We start from the raw sequence: 17,864 nt of genomic DNA, 5'->3' as shown, positions 1-17,864 counted from the left end.
TGGAAAGCTACTGACGCGTCACAGCTACTGACGCCGAAGAGCAACAGTCTTGGTTTGCAAAAATGACTCTGTGAACATGAAGTGCTGCCGTTTGCTCACCCATCCATCAATTCACTACACGTCAACCGTGGCGCATCAGCCATAGTTTAGGCCAGCGTGGCCCAAGTGGCCATCAGATCTCTCTATGACCCTTTCTCATGGTCGGCAGATAGCACTCGACAAACTACACTCAACTGAATACAAAACTTTACCAAAACGACCATGAATCGCACAACTCAAGCTATATCTACCCTTTGGCGTAACCGGCCACGTTACCGAACCGTCTTCCTCGTCCAGGTCGTCCTTATAGCTCTCTTCCTGACGTTGTCGCTCTACATCCATGCCTTCGGCTTGAAGCATGAAGTGGTAAAGCGCAGCTCCGGGACTTTTGGTGGCTTCGACGAGCGCCCCATGACCGAGAAGTGCTACAAGCAGGAGCGCGTCGCTACGCTGTTCGCTGTGTTTTTAGGCTTGGTTGGTGCGGATCATTGGTATGCACAGTAAGTATTGTTCTTTTAGGAAGGAGATATGTCCTTTCTAGTCCGAAATCGTTCGCTATCAAGGTCTATACTGACTGCTGACTACGGCAAGACACTGGGTTCTGGCTATTTTCAAACTTTTGACTGGCGGCGGTCTTATGATATGGGCTACCATCGATGTGGCATTTTGGATCGTGGGTGGATTCTACGGGACACCGGGCTGCGGTGGAGGTTGTAGTAAGGAGTGGTTGTGTTAGGGTTGTGACGAAGCAGACAAACTTGGGAGGGTGGATGACGATACTTGGTGCGGTTACGATAAGTGCTTTAGGATGGCCGGACCCCCCTTTAAAGTCCGATGGGAGGATGTCATTCGATGAGTGTATCTTAAAAGAAAAGTGCGATCTCGACATGATGGACCAAAGTTTCATCACAGGTAGTGCATGAACTCAATTGTCCCTTGAGACATGTTTGCCAATTGGCAAACATGTCTCATGGGAGAGCGCTGGCTATACACCCTCCCTCAAAGCAACTGTGGAAGTGGTGCAGGCACGTGGTAAGATCCCATCTTGGGTATTTCGATCGAGAGCGAAGGGCGCCTGTGATCTACACTTACATCAAGTTACTCATTTGAGTATATCGACGCATAGAGATTATGATGCTGCGGGAGACATGAAGGCAACAGTGTTCGATACTTCCTCGCCGAAGTGACTGTTTGGGTAAGACGAGTGAGAGGCAGAGGGCAAAGAGGGCGACAGTGTTCGACAGTTGTGATTATCTACCTAATGCGGTGTCTAAATGGCAAAGCCTTGAGGGACAAGGGCAACTGTTCTCGACCAGCTCACGCGAGGTTGCTGATTTGGGCGAGGGGCGAAGGGCGAAGGGCGGCTCCAGGGCGTCGCCCTTCGAACGAAACAAATGATACGATGATGGATCTAACGGCACGCCGCATCCAAGTGTGAGAACACAATCCGCGAAGGAATCGGTCGTAGGCGATATCGGATAGAGAGGCTATGTTTCTTACGTGTACAAAAGAGGGAAAGCCAGGCCTGCAATCAAGGCAGAAGGGCGTCTGCAATCGACAGTATCGCACAATACTTCCCACTACGGTAAGCTGAAGAAAGCGAAAGTGCGACAGAGCACGAAATATACGTGCAGATTTGCCTACTTGGGTTTGCTGGGGGAGGCGTGAATGGCCGTTGCCCTTTGCCCTCGCTTCGTATGCTCAGTTGGCGCATCTTTGTGATCAATGGAACTAACAAGAGCCTCTGACATTCACCAGAACTGTACTCGAGGGTAACTCTCTCTAAGGTACGTGGCGGGAGTCATAGACATTGTACTGGATGTTCGCACTTTAGCTATTCGTAGCCAAAGCAGACTTGATGCTAGCAACAATTGGTTTCAAGCTCTTCGATGGCACGCTCCAGTCTTGCCTCTTGAGGCTCTCCTCATTGGCCACCAGCCACAAAGTTTCTGCGGCCGCAATGCGAATCTGCTCTCTCATTAACACGCGTATCTGAATCACAGTCTGGACAGTCCTCACTTTAGGAAAGGGATGCAGTAACATGCTGCTCAGTTTTGTAATTGTATCTGCACGTGTTGTCTTGATATTGCCCAGGCCACGGTACACATCCAGCGCAAGATGCAGCTTCTGCATGTGGGTGGATTTAAAGTGGGCTTTTTGCGTGCAGGAGAGAATGGCGCGAAAGCTATCTTCATTAGTCGCGGTGGTTCTTTTCCTTAGACAGGACTTACTTGAAAGATGTTTCCAGAAGTCGGTGCATGACTTGCATGTCAAACAAGAAGGCGAAGATCTCTAGCAGTGGTAGGAGGATTCGCTCTGTCTCTAAGTTGCGCTTCAGAAGATTCAAGAGACAATCGACGGTATCTATTAAGTTGAACGTGCTGTTTCCACTGGCGCTAGTAGTAGGCCAAGTATCGATGGTGTCTAAGAGTGCAGCGCGCGAATTTTGAACAACTGACTCAGAGCCCATGCTTGCGGATGTCACGTAGCCGAGACAAACGGCTTCAATAATAGCAGGAGAGCTCGATGGCTTCAGCACGGTGAGAGCATTCGCGAAGTAGGCGTAAGAAGAAACGCCCTCTGCCACACCAGCGGCGACCGCTTCGAACAGTTCATATGCACCCTTCTCCAAAACCTGTGCAGCTCGTAATCGCACTTTGTCAAGCTTTTCAAGAGATAACCGCAGGACATCCGCATGCAACTCTTCTTCGTGGGTGGAACCGTGTAGCAAGCCTGTTTGCCAGGCGGTTCCTGTCGTACTCAGAGCTTCGAGCCGTACAAGAGCACCGACATCTCCGCGTTCCGTGACAGTATAGTCATTCAAAGCCACGTGCAAAGCATTTGCGACTCGATCTCTGATAGCTGAGGGCAATTCGGACGTGGGGGTAGAACTTGCACAGCTTTTGAGCAAGATACTGATAGCTGACAGGGCCACTGTTCTGGCCTCGATTGAAACAGCGGATGTACATCTAAAGGGTAAGATTTCTTCAATCTGTCTCTGCATGGCGGTCGGGCCAGTTCCTTCAGTATTGAGCCATGGGTATGCTGCTCCTAGCGCGATGGCGAATCCAGACCACCGCAGGCCATTATACGATGCCTCGTTCTCCATTTTAGTAAGCCAACCAGCAACCATAGAGCCCGCATCATTCGGAGAGATCCGCTGCAAAAGCCTCAAGACACCGGACGTTGTTCGTGGTATCGCCTCCATCACGGAGTCTGCGTGGCGACCAAGGGAAAGATTGAATAGACGAAGCAGTTCCTCTATTGGCACTTGTGATGTTTCTTGGTCCTCAGGCGAGTATCTCATATATGACAACGCCCCCAACAAGGTGCAAATGGACGAAGCTGTAAAGTCTGGCCTCATAGCTGGAGACGTGAAATCATTGTCATCAAGCTTCAACTCTCGTTCGAGTAGACCCCAGAGATGGGTAAGATTGGTCGCTTTAATCATTTCAGTTGGTTCATCCAGATGTTCTCGCGCAATGCTTTCATCTATCAGAGCTGCCAACGCGGCCACCAGGCCTTGGCGTTCCTCAACCTGTCTTGGTTTGAGTGCCGCAAGCTCATTGCGAATTCGGTCGGCCATGGAGTGAATAACAGTATGGGTTTGTCCGAGGGTCAGCAGTCCCACGGTGCGTGCGGCGAAAAGTCGAGAAGCAGAGTCCAGGGAGCCGATACCTCTCCAACCTAACAGATTCTCGAACAAAGTCTCCCAATAAGTTTGATGCAGCTTGCCGGCTTCGACGGAAACCTTACACATGGCGCGTTCACGAAGGCCAACTGCATGGAAGTCAACAACTTGAACTAGTGAGATGCCTTCATAGACTGTGTTCGGATGGCGGCCAATAAGCTCTTGCAATGCAGCAGATGATCCTCTTCGAATGTTGCCAGCTGGGTCGATGCATGCTACAACAAGCAACTCTATTGCTAGCACCTGCAAGATCGAGAGATCTTGCCGGTGCTCTGAGGCTCGAACCGAGGATGTCTCTACAGCAGAAAGTTCAGCCGTTGAATATCGTCGAGACAAACCCCAAATTCCAAAGCAGGCAGCATCGCGGACATTAGTCCCTATCGAGCCACCAGTCGTTGATCGTTGCTCGAAAGCCAACGCCAATAAGAGGGCGTTCAGGATCTCAGGTAGCTGAGCAGGTGATAAAGCCCGTCGATATAGCAGGTGTGAGAGTGTAAGCGTCAGCCCATGCCACCGCAGTGGATCGACCGCACTGAGATTCCGGGTCGGACCTTGCCAGTAAACATTTTCATTGAGTGACCCTAGAATGGCCTCGACTACATCTTCGGCCATTTCTGGGTCAAGCTTCATAGTGATGATACTAAGTGCTTTGCTTGCTGCGTACCTCACAGGAGTGTCGCCGTCAGCTAAGGATTCTAGGAGAAATTCGACAACTTCTTCGAGAACAGTAGTGGTGTCAAGCTCGTTCATCACTTCGCCTGCTTGGAGGCTATGGATCACGATGTTGCGCAACGTCTTGATGACGAGCTTCCTCGCTACAGCGGAAGCTTTCACGAAAGCTAGGTTTGATTGAGCAATGATGTTCTGGCCAACCTTGTATATGGCGGGAAGGAATGGGCCGATCTCCTCATTCGTAGCAGATGTGACGAGTCCGGAGAGAAAAGAAAGTACTCCTAGGCATCGATGGATATCTGCTGAATCTTCTGTGACATTATCGAAGAAATTGAGGGACCATTGAACAAGCGTCTCTAGCAAACCGAGCTTCTGCATGTCAGGTCTGACACAGAGCCTGACGAGCAGATGTGCAGCAGTACTGCGTTCCTTGGATGCTGATGCAAAAGCTGTGACGCAAATAGAAAGAACGCGAAGGGTAATACCAGGTGCCTCGGTGGGAAGTCTGATCCCGAGAGTAGTTGCCACTTCCTGCGATGACTGCATAGCGGACATAGAGGCCAAGGGAAATGGAGCCAGCATCAAGTGAGATAACCAGAGGAGGAGAACATAGCGTTCGGTCCAAGGTACAATGCCTTGAGCTGGAGGCTCGTCCTCGCTTGGTGTAGAGTTAGATCCCGCTTCGAACTCATTGATAACAGGCTCGAGAAAGCGCGGCTCGTTGTTCAAGAACCCTTTGATAACTTTCTCCCCCCGAACTTTGCAGAAGAGGTTCAGTATCCGACATATCGCATGGTTTAAGGGTACGAAGCCCTTCATGGGTTCCGGTCTGGGTCCTGTGTGAAGGGAGTCCAAATAGGCAGCAACCAGCGGTGGGATGAAAGTTTTCAAATGCGTGTCCAGCAGCTGAGGGTCTTCCTGGAATGGTTCGATCTGTAACCGATTAACTGAAAGAGCTGAGCACGATACAATGAAGTCGTACTAATGCTTGAATGCGCTCCACATCCATCAGTCGCACTTGCGACGGGACCTCGTTGGAGGCATTTTTGCCTTTTCGTGTAAGCCGCAAGATACGCTTTTCGAGGTCGCCGAGATTGGAGGCAGAAGCCCGGAGTAATTTCAGATCATCGTCACCTCCTGTGTCCATTTTGGGATGTGCTGAGTGTGGTGGGTGGTGTAGCCTGGGTTGGTAGGTGAGCTTGTGCCTCGGCGCGAGTCATGGCTTCCCAATTTGACGCGTACACATGACTAGATGACACCCGTGGACGCGACTTTGGCGTTCTGCCCTCACTCGCGCCGCACTTCCGCATCCAAAAAGTCGCATTCAGCGTTGGGACACCATAACGTTTGTCATGACGGAGGAAAGTTACAAAGAATATCTCGCGAATCGTGTGCTCACAGAGGGCCAGCCGGTAGGCCTTGACCGTCCGCTTTGATCGCTCCAGCTCACGCTTCGCAGATCACTTACCGGCTGCTCTGTCGAGCGCTCCAGGTGAAGGTCAATCTCGCAAAGCAGTAAGAATTGTATAAAGCCCTTTTGCGATATATTACTAACATCACTGAGGATGCTTTATGAGTTTCACACCAAACAGACATTGAAGACACCTAGATCCGTTCACGCAACCTACCTTCTTACCGGGAAGAAGCGATCGTCTGAGCATAGCAATGGCGTCGGTCCGCATGATGGAGATGATACTGTTATGCGCAGCTCGCCCTTCATGAGCTCGCTGCCTGAGCCAAAAAACACACCCGAGAGGCTGGTGACCAAGACTTCAATCGTCTTGGTGAGGGAGGAGGAACTGCAGAGTACGTGGTACCGCTGGAACACGGATCGAGACTCGGGCTGATGTATCACTTCAGAGACCAAGGCCGAGTTTGAGGAGATTACCTCGATTCACATTTACAGTCTGGAGCCGGGGCCTATAGAGGTATGAATGGCGGAACTGAACACGAGATTGAGAAGAGGAAGCTAAGGATGGCAGAACCTGAACCTACTCGCTGTCTGCAATCAGGAGGTAGCTACTAATTACGCAAGCGGAGACCCTCTCGAACACTGGAGGGTCTACGGGTCTATCCAAAACCCATACATCAAGGTAGGCAACGTCCAGCAACCTCTACAGCCACACACTAACGCCCATGAAGCGGAGAACTACAAAGTATAACCCTGCTATAGCTAAATCCGCACCCAAAGTTACCGCCAAGCCCACAGCTGCTGCACACGTAGCGAAAGAGGAAAAGAAAGAAGCACCATCCGCTGCAGCCCGTACAGAAAGCACCTCAGAGGATAGCAAATCGGGTCCATCAACACCCCAACCTGGCCCTAAGGCGTCATTGAAGAGGTCAGACTCGAAGACCAAAGCAAAGAAGGACACTTCTGCTGGAGATTTGTTCAAGTCGTTCGCAAAGACTAAACCCAAAGCAAAGGAGGCGGAGGAATCAAAAGATGAAGATGGTGCATTTTCCGATCAGTAATGTCATACTATCACTAACCGCTACTACAGAAGCTATGCAAGGCATGTCTGAAGACGAAGGGGACGCAGATGACGAGCCTACCATCAAATTTGACGAGGAGAAGGCGACAGCAGCACGGAAGGCTCGCGAAGAACGGGAGCAGAAGCTCAAAGAGATGATGGAGGCCGATGGTACATCTGCAAGACGCAACAATCATAACATCCTACTAACTGGTACCAGTTGACATGCCCGACGCACCGGCAGATGAGGAGAAAGACTCTCAAGATGCTCCGATAGACAAAGAACCCCCCAGCAAGCCGGCTGAGAGTGAAGCGGCTGTCACTGTTCAAGGCGGACGGAGACGCGGGAGGCGACGTGTTATGAAGAAGAAGAAAGTCAAGGATGAGGACGGCTATCTCGGTATGCTGAACCCCAATCCTTCTTTGCAATTTATCTGACCACTTGAAGTTACGAAGGAGGAAGCCGTATGGGAATCATTTTCGGAAGACGAACCAGAGCCCAAGAAAGTGAAACCTACGCCCAAGACTACGGCAACAAAGGGCAAGAAGACTGGCGGCAAAAGTCAGGGGAGCATCGCGAGCTTTTTCAAAAAGGCTTGAACGAGCTCCACCGCCCACCATCGAAGAGACTCACGTCTGCTTCAGGTTCTCTACTTGGTTCGCTAGCAGACGACGTATTTTGATCTGCCGCTTGACCCCCAACGTTTGTAGATCAACTGGAGGGGGTACCCCTCGAAGCTATTGCACAAAGCCAATACCATGCCTGGTCTCTATGCAGCTGCTGGCGCGTAAACGTGCTCCATACCGCCGGGCTCCAGCCACTCACAGCAGCACACATAGCCAAACCATACCTTTCGGGTCGCTCACCATTACCGCTCCATTCCAATGCGCCTCCTCTACCCATCGCAGAGCAAGAAGCTTGCATGCTTCTGCAAAGCAAGCATATCCACATTTGAGCCGCAGCTGCGTGACAACGCCCCTCCCGCCCGTAATCAACGCTCTTCCCCAAGCCATCCACCCAACTTCGTCCTCACCATCCTTCTGCACGCCTCACACCGCCTCTCATCTCCCCTCTATAGCACAAAGCCGCCCTGTATCCCCTCGCTACGATCCATTCAGAGACTGCAACCCGTATAATGCCCAGAACAGAAAAAGGCGACTTTGCGCGACGTCGCTCTATTCGCCGACGTGTGAGACCAGCGAGTACCGCATGCTCCGCTCCGCGTAACGTGCTACATAGATCTTGACTTTTTGCGGCGCTGCGCTCGCGCAAGGCTAGGAACAGGGATATTCTCTACCCTCGCTAGAGCGCTAGCAGGGATAGTGGCATATTCCGCTTAGACGCGCAAAGATAGGGAGCGGGCAGCTAGTGATTGGTGGGCTTTCTGGAGAGGGGTTGGGAGGTTTTGGGTCGGGATTGGAAAATGGTAGGGAGATGGGTACAGTACGCGTCGCGATCTTACGATGCATGCTTTTTTGACATGATGTGCTGTTGGGTTGGTCAAGTCTGTTTCATGCGCTGGGCATGGCGAATTATTTGGGCCGCCATTGCGAAGAAGCAAAAGAGCAGAACCTATTCGCCCACAAGCAAGACAACGCGTATTCGGCAGATTGAGTGGGCTATGTTTAGCAGTAGGCTGCGAAGACGTGATCTTGCGGGGTCCTCAAGCTTGCGGGGCCTGTGAGAAAGCATACACGGGTCTGAATCCTGCCGGAAGTAGCTCCGAGAGTGCGAGATTTCAACTCGCCTGAATCAGAACAGCACAAAGGTGTGCTTCATCTTGATTCAGCGCTCTACCGGGGTTGTGTCGTCGGCCCTTTTCGTGCGAGAGTTGAAGATTGCACAGACCTTTTGGTCGATCATCTTCAGACGAGTGTCGATACCGGTAGGCTATTTGTAATCATAGAGAACGACTTCTTCCCCCTTCCCCCTCTCCTTGACATAGTCAAAGCAACCCTGCATGTATGTGAGCTATGCTGCTCAAGAAGTGTCACTGTACATGAGACATTTTTGGCCTCCATTTGAGTACCCCTTGTGTGCAGGATGAGAATATGTCACTCTACGGCTTTCTGCTCATGTCGTATCAGTGTTCAGCTTCAAACGCAGATAGCATGACTCGGTAGCCGTGGGTACAAAGGTTGGGGTGATGTTGAATTTTTCGTGTCCAACGCAGGTCAAGATGTGCCTTGAATGGCTCGAGTGTTGCTCTAGTGCGTCACGATCAGTAAAGGTTTATTGAAACCCAATGAGTATCTAGTCTCAAAGCCAAAGTCACGCAGGAGCTGTTGAATGAACTGAGTGGTGTTGGTAGTAGGCTCACCTTGTACCTGGTATCAGTTGCCTGTTCGCAGAAATCTGGCTGTGGATTCATTGGCCTCCAAATACCAGGACTTATTCCAAATTATAGTCTTGATATTCAGTTGAATTAGCGCTATGATCGAAGTCGAACGTGAAGGCTGCAATCACACCGCCAATCCGATGCATTCCAAATCGATCTTCAACGATGCTCTATAATCGCAAAGCTCCCTAATGATTGGTACGAACCATTAATTAAAATCCAAAGTATGATCCAACGAAAGACTTTTAATGGGCGAACGAGGCATGAATTTGAATCATCAAAAAGTCCAATATACGTGCGTCACTATCTCCGCCATTCTTGTATTCAGTAGACACAAGTCACATATAGCAAGAAAAATCTGTGGCAGGCCGATTGTAGATGGAATCGGGGGGTACATCACGACATCATTGCAGGGTATGGATTCTGAGATTCTCTGGTGTTGAGCTCAGATCAGCTGATATACAGTGGAGCGAATCTGGGTGAAGTATACTGTTACTCCTTCCACAGCAAGCAAGCTAGAGGGTTTACTCATACAAGTTATCGCTTGCGCGCTCTAGTTAGTAGTTGAATGAACTGGACTCTTGGATAGGCCAGCTTCATCCCTGCCTCTACGTATGCTAATCTTTGTTGAATCACGCTACCTGTGTGAGTGTCAAGCCACCCTGTTATCAGTGATGTGACATAGTACGGACCTTGCAGGTTCGGACACATGAACGTAAAATGGTAGTACTGGGAAGCTACTAGCCACTCATATATCGATCAATAACAGAAACAGCACAAAGCTGGTAATTATTGCAGAAGCAGATCAAGTTAGGTACTCGGCTTCGCTGCGACACCAGTATATCCATCAATAAGAAGCCTTCAGGTGTCTATAATTCGAAAGATGTTAGTAAGTACTGCAGTATATCAGATAGGGAGACAACGTTGATGTTGACCGAGATTGTAGGATTTCTCGTGCCACGCAACCAGGGTTGAGAAGAGGGTTGTGCCGACGGAGCAATCAGGCTGACGGAGCACAAGCCTCCCGGTCCTGCTGTGTGGAAGGGCTAGATGAGAATTGGATGGACTGATACCCAGTACTGTGCGAAGAGAGGAGGTACGGAAGGCAATGGTTAGTATTGTGCAAGAATTTGAGAAGTAGGGGTGGTCTCAGGATAGTCGAGTTAGTTTATGCTTGAAGTCAGCAATCCACAAAGTGTCCTAACTTTACATGTGCGTGGTCATAAATCATGTGTACCTCGCTGCAACCGTGCGCTTACGTCCTGGTATTCACTTGCTCTCCAGGGCCCAGTCCCAAAATAGCAACCCTCCGACCTGCAAGGGGCTCCCCTCCGAGAGCGATCCTTTTAGCCGAATCGAATTTGCAAACCCCAATACACGCACCCACCGCCAGCTATTGGACAACAATCGTCGTCTCCTCTGACGCAATATCCGTGCAGGTGAGGAACCATGGATAATTACATAGTACATCGGAAGCGGAGAATCAATAGGAGCATCGAGCTTAAGACGATTGATGAACAGGCTAGGGGCGGTTCTTTCCGCCACATCGCGCCGTTTGCCATGGCGCACATGCATACTCGCCAATAATGCCCCCAAAGCGTTTAGTGTACGCGAGGCACACATGAGGCTACGTGCGTAGACGTCGAAGGGGATGTTGTAAAGGCACGCGTACGTTTCGAGACCGAGGCACGAAGCTGGGCATCGGAAGGCTGCACTGCGTGCCCTCTCAACTTTGCGGAACATTACACACAAACGTGTGTAGTAGCTTGAGCAAGAAGTCGTAAGCAGTAGCGACACAAAGTTGCACGCATCGGACGAAAGCCCCAACTTCGTACAATATGCGCTGCACCGGCTGCACCGGGTGCCAAAGCGCATGATGGTGGTACCTTGAGAAGGTCGCCGACCTGAGCCACTACCCCGGATGTGGTCGGAACAGTTGCTGCAAGGCCAAATTATCGCGCGGTGGCACGACAGCTTGAAGCCTTGAAAGAACCTTGGTTCGCCAGAGTTTGAAGTATATTTACGAGAATTGTCAACAGTGCCTGCATGGGGAAGGAGTATGTTAGGCGCCGGGAGAGGCGCAAGCCAACCGCGTGGCCTGTGTGCAGGTTCAACGGTTTCTAGTGCGTGAGTGCTCGCTCAGGCCTGTTGAGACGACATGTTTTCGTGTGAGACTGCGATTGAGCCACGTCGATGCGGCCACTCCGAAGCACGCATGGATTGCCGTGGAGAGAGAGAGATTTCGCAAGCGCGCATGCTGCATACATCGACAGTCCACGCGGTTGCAGTCGCATTGCGGCACAGTCAAGAACCGCGTAATTTTTGACGACAAGACTTTTAGATGATGTATTGGTGGGGCTTGAACCTGCAATCACGCTGCTGTGCCGCTGCAATGACTCTATGATCAATAAGCTAAACGGTGATTGATGCTACCTGCTTCGTGGATTATCACGGCCACAATTCTTGCGTTCTCCAGCCTGCGTTCGCCCGGGCACTCTCGTCAAACGTGTATAGGTAACGTCGGGCCTTCGACGGATCGCTGAGATCAGTCTGCTCAACCGACTCGGGAACGATGATGACGAGACGAAAGTTCTTACGTGCAACCTCGTCGTGAAGGTCGTCTACTTTAGCTCCTAGCTCAAGGTTCTTGTCGTCGTGTGCCTCGGTTGTCGGACGGCCTGGAGGTGGCGCTTTGAATGAACCTGGTCATGTCAGAACGTTGGATGATGCCTTGACAATACCGGACGGACCTTTGATACCAGGAGACTGGTTTCCAAAACTGGCTGTCAGCTCCCTGGACCAACTCCAGTCCTTTTCCTTCTCCTGGTCAAGGACCCTCATCCTCTTGCAGACCTCGCTCTTTACGGTCCTAACCCCACTACTATCTTCATTCTCTTCGATATCGTTGCCAACTACGTATGCTTTTCCTTTGATACGCCACTGTGTGCCCGCCTCCTTTACCCAGTAGACAGCCTCGATGGGACCACCGCCGCCGCTCCCTTGCGTCTGCTCGTTGCTTTCGGCGTGTCCGGCGCCAGTGCCAAACAGCTGACCCACTTTCTCCATTCTTACGTCGGTTGTGAAGGTAGGGCAATCGCTCTCGTATACTTTGGGGTTACGCTCGGCATCGTTGTGCTTGTTTTCTGGTAGCTCGGTCCAAAAGCCACGGAATATGCAGTATCGAACGCGGGGCACGTACGGCACAGTTGAACCCTGGGGAGCAGCGGCAACTGTGCCTAGCACGAACTCTGGTGACTCCATCTTTGAGATGTGCTGATTGAATAGCGACTTCCACGGCGCTTTGGGAAGCACCGAGGCGTCGGGAGCTGTGGATGACATGGTGTGTAGGACGCGCGCGAGGCGACGATGGGCGATTCTGGACGCTATGATGTCTGTTTGAGGTAGCTGAAGGTGGCTGCTGGTCAGTCTTGTGTGTATTAGTGGGACAACGCTGCGGTGATGGAGCTTGATGTTTTCACGTCAATGATGTCGTCATCTATCGAGGCCGATCCAGCAGAGGGCTGAGAGCTTCTAGCAAGCTGCCAAGCGCTTTCGAGACTGCAGTCGACAACCCTACTGAAAGCGCAGCATTCAATGTTATGGAGACACCAGGCTTGTACAATGATGAGTTCCTAAGACGTGACAATCCACCTCAGGTACCATGCGCAATCTTGGCAATGGCTACTACGCCTAACTCGATTTGACAGGTAGCCATGGATCGAGGTTTATCCGCACAGAAATGCAAAACGTCGCCGACCAAATCAAACATGACAATCTGACGCGCAAAGACATGAAGCTCTGACACGCACTGTCCTCCTTTCCTTGGTCGCGTGATTGCGCAGAGAGGGATGCGGAGCTGCTCTCCGAAGCTTATTGAACCTTGCAAAACAAGTGCACACGGTCATAGAAGCCAGCTGTTAATGCCTCTTTGGGAGAGATGGGAGTCCCGTCACCCGTTGCAGTGCGACAGCAGGGATGGCCGTTGCAGGCTTCGCATCAAAGCGACACAGTGTTCATGCCTCGGATCTGATTCGTGGGAGCGTGAAAGCGAATGCGGACATGACAGGTCTCGGTCGAGGGCCGTTGTCGACGCGTTCGTCAGGTGACGATCTGCATGGCGAACCGTCAGCTGCTGCGAGACAGTATCCACGTAGGGCATGGTTCGCGAATGTCGATCTGCAGGTCGAAGTGCGGTGTCGACGGTAGATTACTCGCGCAGGTCGAGGGCCTAGCGGGCGGCAGGCTTGACCGCAAGACGCAGTGCTGCAGGAGCGACAAGGGAGGCTGGAGGGATCGGGAGCAGGCGGTCGTCGGTGAGGCGTGGGCGTTATTGGGCCGCCAGACGCCAGACGCCGCTCCCGCGCGCTCGGACGAGGCGCTCGGCGGGGGGTGCAAATCCGGCGGATGCGCTTCCTTGTCCCTGCCCGCGTCCCTTGGACGGAGAGAGCCGTGAGGAGCGCCGCGAGAGCCGTCCTGCGCGCTCTGAAGGGGCAGCAGATAGCAGAGCCACGGCCGCACGCGCAGCCTGTTCCATCGCGCCCGGCGCATTCCACGTGGGGCGAGGAGGTGCATCGCTCGTTGAAACGGCCCTCGCCACTGCTGGGCGGCCCGCACAGGGCCCGCGCGTCCATGCTGGTGCTGAGGCCTTTGATGCCGCCGGTCAATAAAGCGTCTGAGCTGGCCAAGGCCAATGCCAGGGGCCGCCGACCGAGAAGCAAACGAACCACTGTCCGGGGCCCATTGTTCCTAACAGCGCTGACCACGGCGTCGTTGCATTCGCCTATAACCTGCAGCTGCCCGCTCCTTGATGCTGATAATCCCGCATGCCGCCTGCGCACAAGCTCCTGCGTTGATCCCCTCGCTCTCTTGTTCGGCTGCCTACAATATCCTCGCCCGCCTCACTCCACTCCTCCACATACCAACAGTGCAACCCACCCGCACCTACCCGTCCGCCCGCCCTCTCTCCCTCCTCTTCGCATCTACCTCCGGCTTGCGACACCATAGCCGCCCTCGAGGGCGCTGTAACCGTTGCGACTCCACCCCGGCCCACCCTTCCCGTCCTACTGCCCGCGCCCGCAGCACCTCTCCGCACCGCGACCTCCCTCACCATGGGTGACATCGAAAAGTCCTTCGCCTTCCTGCACGAGAACATCCCACAGTGGTTCACCAATGTCGCCGAAATCGAGAAGAAGATCATCGCCATGCAGAGCGAGCTCTCCAAGATCCCCGTCTCGCGCTCCCTACCCTTCAAGAGGAGGACTGGCTCCGTCGAATCGATACGAGACCTCGATGCTATACGTGAAGAGCCGGATGCGCTTGCCGCCGGAGCACACCAGAGCGAGCCGACCGCTCGGAAGCGGAAGGAGCCATCCTTGCTCTCCGGTCAACAATCGGGTCCCTCGAAACTGCGCTCGCGGACTATGATTGTCGTCAACTACGATGGCCAAATACAGACTTCCTTTGAGCACCTTGTGCGTGCCATCGGCACCGGACGGAACATGCTCCGTAAAGCCAAGATGGCTGCCAAGATGGACGCCATGGCCGCAATGGCCGGCTCTTCGGACGACGACGACGACGACGACGACAGCAGCAGCGCCATTATGGCCAAAATCGGATACCGGCATCGTGGCCTGTCCTCGATGCGGGCACGCGGCATGATGCGCATGACCGAGGGCACCTCGAGCACGCCCGTAGAACGCTTTGACACTGCTGACAAGGCTTTGGAAGAAGCACAAGCGCTGTGTGAAAGGGCAGCGCATCAATCTCTTCGGGAGGGTGACTGTCGGAAAGAGCTCGATGGTGTCCGCAGGCACTTCAATGAGGTTGTAGAGCTCGCCAAGACCGAAGTGGCACGGTACAACGTGCAGAAGCTGGCTGCGAACGAAAAACAGCAGGAGGAAGCCTTGCGTCACGGACCGAAATCAGAGAAGCAGTCAACGATAGCCCTGCCCGACATCGAAAAGGACTTGATACCTACCGTCACCAGACCCACCATTCCTACCTACAACAGCTCCAAGGTCATCGACATCGAGATTGACGACGAAGAGGACACCGATGACGGCAACTTTATCATGCCCCCAATACGATTGACTTCTCGCGTGTAGCCCTCCCGCTCCCGCGTCCACTATTTTGTCATTATCACTTTTTGCGTTCAAGCGATTACTCACTCGCCTCTAAAGGCCGGCGTTACGGAAGGAGCATTGGGAAAGGAACAACCACGAACTTTACGCAGGACACGACACCGACGCTTTGCATCTTGGGCACCATATCAGGCGCTGCACCTTTCATTGCTGGCATGCCTTTGAAAATTCTCACACATACCATATCTTCTTGTGATCTGTTGTTGGATTCCAACTTAAATCAGGGTCACTGTCGGACCATTGCATGCTATTTCACTCACTTGTGCATTCCAATCCTCATCATATGGCTATATGATTGTCATGTTCCTACGGCGGGCACAAGGCCATGTCATCGTCGTGCTTCTTGTGGACACCATCTAAAAGAATTGTAATTACTTGTTCTGATCCTAACACCTCTGATATGGCTCGCTCTAGTGCCAATGAACTCCAATTGCCAGATCCGTCCCTGCCTGAAGAGTTGTAATTGGACGTCGTGTCAAGCCGTGGCTTGACGAGTCTGTGCACCGCATTGCCTGTCCGGGTAAAGTGTTACAAGGTCAATGTTCTTCAAGGACCTGGGCTTATGACTAACCGTTTTTCATTAATCTAGTTTTGCTCAACCGGTAATATTGTCATCGTATCAGTAACCCACATAAAGTGGAACGTAGCTACCTGGCCGCAACACTGCAGGGCATATGCAATTCGATAGGAACAGATGTAGAATATTAAGGCTGGGCGGTGCTCAAAGCGATGATGCTTTTTTGATCGGCTTTCCAAGAGTTCCGATGGACCTCTGATCTAGCGGTGTGTCGTTTCTCCTTGTTTGTGCCGAGTTGCGCGCCGCTCAAGACCTGATGAAAGGTGAGTGCCCGGTTACGTCTTAGAAGATGGCAGTATGTTAGAATAGATAAAGTCGGATGCTCCATTGTGAGATGTTAAATCATTTAAGTGTAAAAGTAGCGAGCCAAGTATTGCGAGGCATACAAATGAGTTGCCGGACATCTCAGTCCCAAGACCATTGAACTGCATCCAAACTTCATCAAGGGTGAAACTATGACCTGCAACGTCGATTATGTGAAACAAATAAGAACTTTAATGTATGTACATACATTTAGTCTGTGATTACAGATATCTACATCCGTCCATATGTACAGCCACCGAAGATATACCTAGGTATTCCAGCTATGGACACTCATCTTGCATGCATATTTATACGTGGCCGAAACTACCATCCTCACCTTCATGTCTCTACTACACATACCAGGATAGTGTTCGTAAGTAGCAAGATAAGAGATGGGCGACTCAGGAAGAGGTAAAGGAGATAACGAACTCGCAGTGCGCAGATTTATACAGAACCCACCAACGCCAGCTCAGAACCAATGCAAGACGTAACTCATAATTCCGAAAAGAGTGGACATGCCTCACAGCTACTCGTGCGCTTACTCCCCCATCAACTTCGCCACGCTCTTCTTCACCAGCTGATCCTTCACCACCGGGAATAGCTTCTCCGCCATGAACACATCTCCTTTCTCATTGGGATGCTCGCCTTCCCTCGTCATCGTCTTGTAATCAAACCCGGTGTTCAAATCTACAAGCACGACCGGGCTCTGCGCCGTAGTGGTCTTCTTGACCCAGCCGTCCATCGCAGAATTATAGTCATTGACCTTGTCGGCCACGAATTGGCCAAACAGATTGGGATCAATAGGAATGAGCTTACTGGCGATCAAAGTGGTCTTCGGGTTGGCGGCGCGCATCTGGCCGAGGAGCTTGTCGTATGCGGAGATGACCTTTGCCGTTGAGATGTTGGCTGTGGCGTCGTTGGTGCCGACATGCATGATGATCACGTCTGGATTGGCGGCGGAGAGCCATGGAGGCAACGAGTTGTTGTTTGCATAGTCGGTTACCTTGGCTCCCGAGTGACCTTCGTTGTCTTTGTCAAAGTCGATGCTCTGACCGTTGAGTGTGCAGCCTGCTGCAGGTGTAGCGTGGGAGCCGACGAAGTCGATGTTGGTCATGCCAGCGTCTTGGAGCTTTTTCCAGAGGTAGGCGCGCCAGCATGTCTGAGAATATCGTTAACTGGGCGTGCGAGACGGCCTGGGAAAATGATGACATGTCACCCGTACATCATGCAGGAGGATGCCAGTCACGGGTCTGGGTCGGGAAAAGGACCTCGGGAGGATGGAGACGAGCGACAGGCATAATTCTTTGCGAGACCGGAACCATATCTACTTGGGCCCTATTCCCCGCATAGACTACCCCTTCAATGAAAACGATAATCGTATTGAATGATTGTATTCGAACTAAAAGGAGTAGACTTACAATTTCGACGATAGACGCACCGAAGGGCATGAGCTTTACTGTAGTGGCAGCATCCGCGCGGGTGTCTAGTGGAGCAGCAGCCCCTATTGATGCAAGGCTTAGAAGTCCAAGTGCAGATGTGACTATCGTAGAGCGAACCATGATTCTGGCTGTCGAGGTGCTTTAGGCAAGCTGAAGAGAAAGATATCGAGAGTAAGCCCTCTATCGCGTAGGA

The 17,864-nt window shown here is 52.1% G+C and overlaps 6 protein-coding genes across 6 annotated transcripts; 3 read left to right on the top strand and 3 right to left on the bottom strand.

Annotated features, from left to right (window-relative positions):
* Window positions 1-261: 261 nt before the first annotated feature.
* N0V89_007068 (uncharacterized protein) lies at window positions 262-775 on the top strand (the record flags this gene model as incomplete). Its single annotated transcript, XM_056215834.1, has 2 exons — window positions 262-539; window positions 631-775. The coding sequence occupies 2 exons, from the start codon at window positions 262-264 to the stop codon at window positions 773-775; spliced, it is 423 nt and encodes a 140-aa protein (XP_056070081.1).
* A 1,094-nt stretch (window positions 776-1,869) lies between these two features.
* Window positions 1,870-5,549, bottom strand: N0V89_007067 (uncharacterized protein; the record flags this gene model as incomplete). Its single annotated transcript, XM_056215833.1, has 3 exons — window positions 1,870-2,224; window positions 2,271-5,335; window positions 5,385-5,549. The coding sequence occupies 3 exons, from the start codon at window positions 5,547-5,549 to the stop codon at window positions 1,870-1,872; spliced, it is 3,585 nt and encodes a 1,194-aa protein (XP_056070080.1).
* Window positions 5,550-5,967: 418 nt separating this feature from the next.
* N0V89_007066 (uncharacterized protein) lies at window positions 5,968-7,473 on the top strand (the record flags this gene model as incomplete). Its single annotated transcript, XM_056215832.1, has 7 exons — window positions 5,968-6,208; window positions 6,263-6,330; window positions 6,385-6,495; window positions 6,545-6,854; window positions 6,904-7,044; window positions 7,094-7,273; window positions 7,322-7,473. 7 exons carry the CDS (start codon window positions 5,968-5,970, stop codon window positions 7,471-7,473), a joined length of 1,203 nt encoding a protein of 400 aa, XP_056070079.1.
* A 4,187-nt stretch (window positions 7,474-11,660) lies between these two features.
* On the bottom strand, window positions 11,661-12,551 carry N0V89_007065 (uncharacterized protein; the record flags this gene model as incomplete). The annotated part of the gene is made up of 2 exons (XM_056215831.1): window positions 11,661-11,914; window positions 11,963-12,551. The coding sequence occupies 2 exons, from the start codon at window positions 12,549-12,551 to the stop codon at window positions 11,661-11,663; spliced, it is 843 nt and encodes a 280-aa protein (XP_056070078.1).
* Window positions 12,552-14,320: 1,769 nt separating this feature from the next.
* N0V89_007064 (uncharacterized protein) lies at window positions 14,321-15,316 on the top strand (the record flags this gene model as incomplete). The annotated part of the gene is made up of 1 exon (XM_056215830.1): window positions 14,321-15,316. One exon carries the CDS (start codon window positions 14,321-14,323, stop codon window positions 15,314-15,316), a length of 996 nt encoding a protein of 331 aa, XP_056070077.1.
* Window positions 15,317-16,770: 1,454 nt separating this feature from the next.
* Window positions 16,771-17,530, bottom strand: N0V89_007063 (uncharacterized protein; the record flags this gene model as incomplete). The annotated part of the gene is made up of 2 exons (XM_056215829.1): window positions 16,771-17,391; window positions 17,525-17,530. 2 exons carry the CDS (start codon window positions 17,528-17,530, stop codon window positions 16,771-16,773), a joined length of 627 nt encoding a protein of 208 aa, XP_056070076.1.
* Window positions 17,531-17,864: the final 334 nt, after the last annotated feature.

The sequence above is a fragment of the Didymosphaeria variabile genome (assembly GCF_027946475.1).
Source record: "Didymosphaeria variabile strain IMI 356815 chromosome Unknown scaffold_5, whole genome shotgun sequence".
NCBI lineage: Eukaryota > Fungi > Ascomycota > Dothideomycetes > Pleosporales > Didymosphaeriaceae > Didymosphaeria > Didymosphaeria variabile.
This window is presented reverse-complemented; position numbering and strand designations above follow the sequence as displayed.